This window comes from Triticum aestivum, chromosome 6B (assembly GCF_018294505.1).
Source record: "Triticum aestivum cultivar Chinese Spring chromosome 6B, IWGSC CS RefSeq v2.1, whole genome shotgun sequence".
In the NCBI taxonomy this organism is placed as follows: Eukaryota; Viridiplantae; Streptophyta; class Magnoliopsida; order Poales; family Poaceae; genus Triticum; species Triticum aestivum.
Genome location: NC_057810.1, coordinates 4814056 through 4817842, shown reverse-complemented (window position 1 = coordinate 4817842; position 3787 = coordinate 4814056). Strand labels below are relative to the sequence as shown.

At 50.4% G+C, this 3787-nt stretch overlaps 1 protein-coding gene across 1 annotated transcript; it reads left to right on the top strand.

Moving 5' to 3' along the window:
* Positions 1–696: 696 nt before the first annotated feature.
* Positions 697–3534, top strand: LOC123135720 (uncharacterized; the record flags this gene model as incomplete). Its single annotated transcript, XM_044554906.1, has 5 exons — positions 697–741; positions 846–2172; positions 2695–2947; positions 3031–3378; positions 3471–3534. Coding segments are annotated over 5 exons (2037 nt in total), but the record flags the coding sequence as incomplete, so codon positions are not given.
* Between the last annotated feature and the right edge of the window lie 253 nt (positions 3535–3787).

Here is a 3787-nt window from a genome sequence, read left to right as displayed (position 1 = left end):
CCATGTATATGTATGTTGCGTCGTTGTCGATATAACCCCTCCCGGATAAATTCGACATGAGGGGCGGTCGATATATATACCCCCTCTCGACCGCGATAACTTATACCACAGCAGCAGCCCCCTCGGCCCTCTCGCTCGACCAAAACTCTCGAGGACACCAAAACCCTAGAGAAAAAACGATGTTGGTCTCCTACCCCCTCCCGCCGCGCCCCTACCCGACAAACTCTCTCGAGGCCACCCAAATTTACCAAGTTAAAAGAGCGTTGTCATCGAGGCCACCCCAAACCCTTGAAACGTTGTGTCGAGGCCACCCCAAACCCTTGAAGAGTTGTCGAGGCCACCCCAAACCCTAGAGAAGCAGCGTTGAGGCCACTAATTAATATGATTCTTTACTGTGATTAGCTAGCTAGTTCTACGTTTGCCACTAATATATCCATATCTGTCATGTTTGAATAATAATTTCCATGTTGTAAATATTTGTAGAAACTATGGACACCCCCCGAGACGAAGCAACAGAAGTGATGTGGAAGAGATAATCGCACATGGAAGTGATCCCGCCTTATTGTTTCTGAACGACACCGATGGTCTGGAAGGACAGGGTGAAGAAGCAGGCAATTATGATGGCTCCTTTGACCCAATGCCAGTGCAAGAAGGAGACATGAGGACGGCTCCGGTGACCCAATGACGGTGCAAGAACGAGACCGTGATGACGGCTCCGGTGACCGAACCGAGTCTGGCCAGGTATGTATATTAGTTAAGCCTGTGCTGACTAGCTAATTGATGCATTCATTGTTTTGGTCTATGTACACATATTAATTAACTCTCGTCTTTCTTCTTTTTTCTAGCCCTCCGGATCGAGCACAACTTCAGTCAGGAGACGAGGCCCGAAGAAAAAGTTGAGCTCGGATGAAAGGTTTGAGATCACAGCAATCGCGCACGATGGCGACCCGATTGAACCCATCCGTACAAAGAATGCATTTGCTGCTCAGTGCGGGGCTCTTGTTAGGGACAAGATCCCGATCAGCATCCACCAATGGTATAAGCCTAAGGAGGAAGACCCTCAGGTGTCTTATGTCAATGATATGCAGAAAGATGATCTTTGGACTGAGCTGAAGGCAAAATTCACCCTACCGCCAAAGGAGGATCCGGAGAAGCCAGTTAAAGAGCAATTAATCAAGTCTTGTGCTCTTAAGAAGATGGCAGGCCTATTCAGGAGGTGGAGGAAAGAGCTGAAAAAGTTTGTCGACAAAGAAGAGACACCAGAATTCATCGGCAAATATGAGAAGATCAGAGATCACTGGCCCTCATTTGTGGCCCACACGACATCAGAAAAGAGTAAGAAGATGTCGACGACAAACAAGCAAAATGCTGCGAAGAAGAAGTTTCACCATCGCATGGGGTCAGGTGGCTACCTCAAAGCCCGGCCTAAGTGGTCCAAGGCTGAGAATGATCTGCTTGATAAAGGGATCGAACCAGAGACAATGAAATGGCCAGACCGTTACCGGACTTGGTTCTTCGGGGTTGGCAGAACCTTGGACCCTATATCAGGGAAGTGCCATTGGACGGACGAGCAACTGAAAACACCAGTCAATAGGCTTCGGCACTATATCGATGCAGCGCAGCAAGGGACGTTCGTTCCAGACAGGGAGAAGGACGAGCTCACAATGGCCCTCAGGAATCCTGAGCACCCTGGACGGACACGAGGCACGCCAGGCTACATTCCGTGGAAGGTTGGTTTTCCGGACGCAGGGGGTTACAAAATCCACGAGAGGAGGAAGAAACTGGAGCAGAGCAAACTGCATGCATTGCACGAAAGGGTACAAGGGCTAGAGGAACGAGAAGCAGATCGCAACAAACGATCTGCCGAAGTTTCCCCCGAAGCTACCCCGCCATCTCAGCGGAGAAGCAGTGTGGCTTTCACCGAGCTGCTTCAGCCAGAGCATGTCTTGACGGCTCCTGCTAGCTACCCCGTGGATTTTATCACGGAGGCTCAAAATTGCCACCTTATGACGCAATGGCAGAACTTAAAAGTCAAGGCGGCTATCGGCCAAGTTCGACCTTCTGAACCTGGCGCAACTTTTCACTGTCGTCCGATTCCAGAAGGATATGCTAGGGTGACGGTGGACAAAATAACGGAGGGATTTGAGGACCTCCAGCTTGACCACCCTACCGGTGAAGGGGAGACTCGGCTGGTTTCTGCTCTGAAGACTCCATGCCTATGGGGGAAGCAGTTCATCAAGCTTCCGAACTGGACGCCTCCTCCTCCTCCTCCGGCGAGTCAGAGCACTCCACCTCCTCCACCGCCTCCTCCTCCGGTGAGTGACGATCAGGGCACTCGGCCTCCTTCTCCGGCGCGTGGCGGCACTTCGCCTCCCTCTCTGCCTGCGCCGGCGCGCCCGAGCAGCCAACAGCCTCCTCCTTCTCAGGCACGTGCTGGCACTCCGCCTCCTTCTCCGCCTGCGCCGGCGCACCCGAGCAGCCAGCAGCCTCCTCCTTCTCTGCCTCGCCAGCAAGGGCGGAAGAGACCCGTCGCCGCCCTAGCTGCTCCGGCGCGTCGTAGTCCTTCTCCTCCGCCTCGTAAGAAAGCACGAAAGAAGACAGACGCCCCAGCCGCTCCGTCTGCTCCGGCGTCTAGCAGTACAGCCAGCAGAGGCGGGAGGCAATACAGATACGGTCCTTCTCTCAAGACTCTAGAGAAGTTACCGTACGAGAGGACCAAGGAGGAAAACGCGAAGATCATGCAGGCCGAAGTGGACGACTTCTTTGAAGGGTTGAAAGCAAAGAGACATCCACCTCCGGAGGAGAAGGTAGATCCGGTGAAAGCAAAGCGCACTATCGATCCCCTGAGGAAACCACCAAAGTCTCCACCGAGAACCAACTATGAGCGCATTACTGAAGAGACATATCTCGAAGCGGAGCGGCCGGGAAGTACTGTCAGTGATAAAAGGTTAAAAGAACGAGCAGCTGGGAAAAAATTGCCCAGCCCGGCAAACAAGCAAAGAAATCGTGCCCCCCGCTCAATGTGTCTAGCGGCGACATCGTCGCTAATGCTCCGTGGACGGTGGCCAGTTATGGCAATCTTGCAGATTACCTGCCTGACGATCAACTTCCTGATTTCTTGGAGGTGGACGAACACAGATACGAGTACGGGAAGCCTCTTGTCAAAGATGAAAAATCTCTAACAACGATGATGCGAAGATTCCATAATTGGTACATGAAAAGCTGCAGAGAGTCTGGGGGGACGAATGCTTTGTATCTGAATATTAAAGAGGAGCACAACCTCGTTGGAACTGATCTGTTGACTGTTCCATTTGAGGAGTTCTTCGAGTTCTTCAATCAAAAGGCCCTCGATAAATTAACGGCCTTTTGCTACTGTTTGTAAGTACTATTTCTGTCATTAAGTCTCTATATATAGCTCGGCTATTTCATTGCAAGTATTTATAATTAATTATCCTCACTATATTATGCAGATTGAAGATCGTCGAGTGCAAAAAACAAGAAATGTATGATATTGGGTTCATTAACACAAATATCATAGATGAAATTCGGGTTACAAAGCACGCCGAAGAGGCCGAGGCCAACTTGCTACAATCGTTGATAAAAAATCAAAACAAAGATTTAATACTCTTTCCTTACAACTTCCAGTGAGTGTTACTGTCGTGTGCATATTCGGTTTCCCTTATTACTCGAGCGAGGTTATAGTAATGTAAGTGATGAGTTATGCATGCATGCGCAGATTCCACTATGTTCTTCTGGAGATTAAGCTTGAGCGGGGAGTAGTAAACGT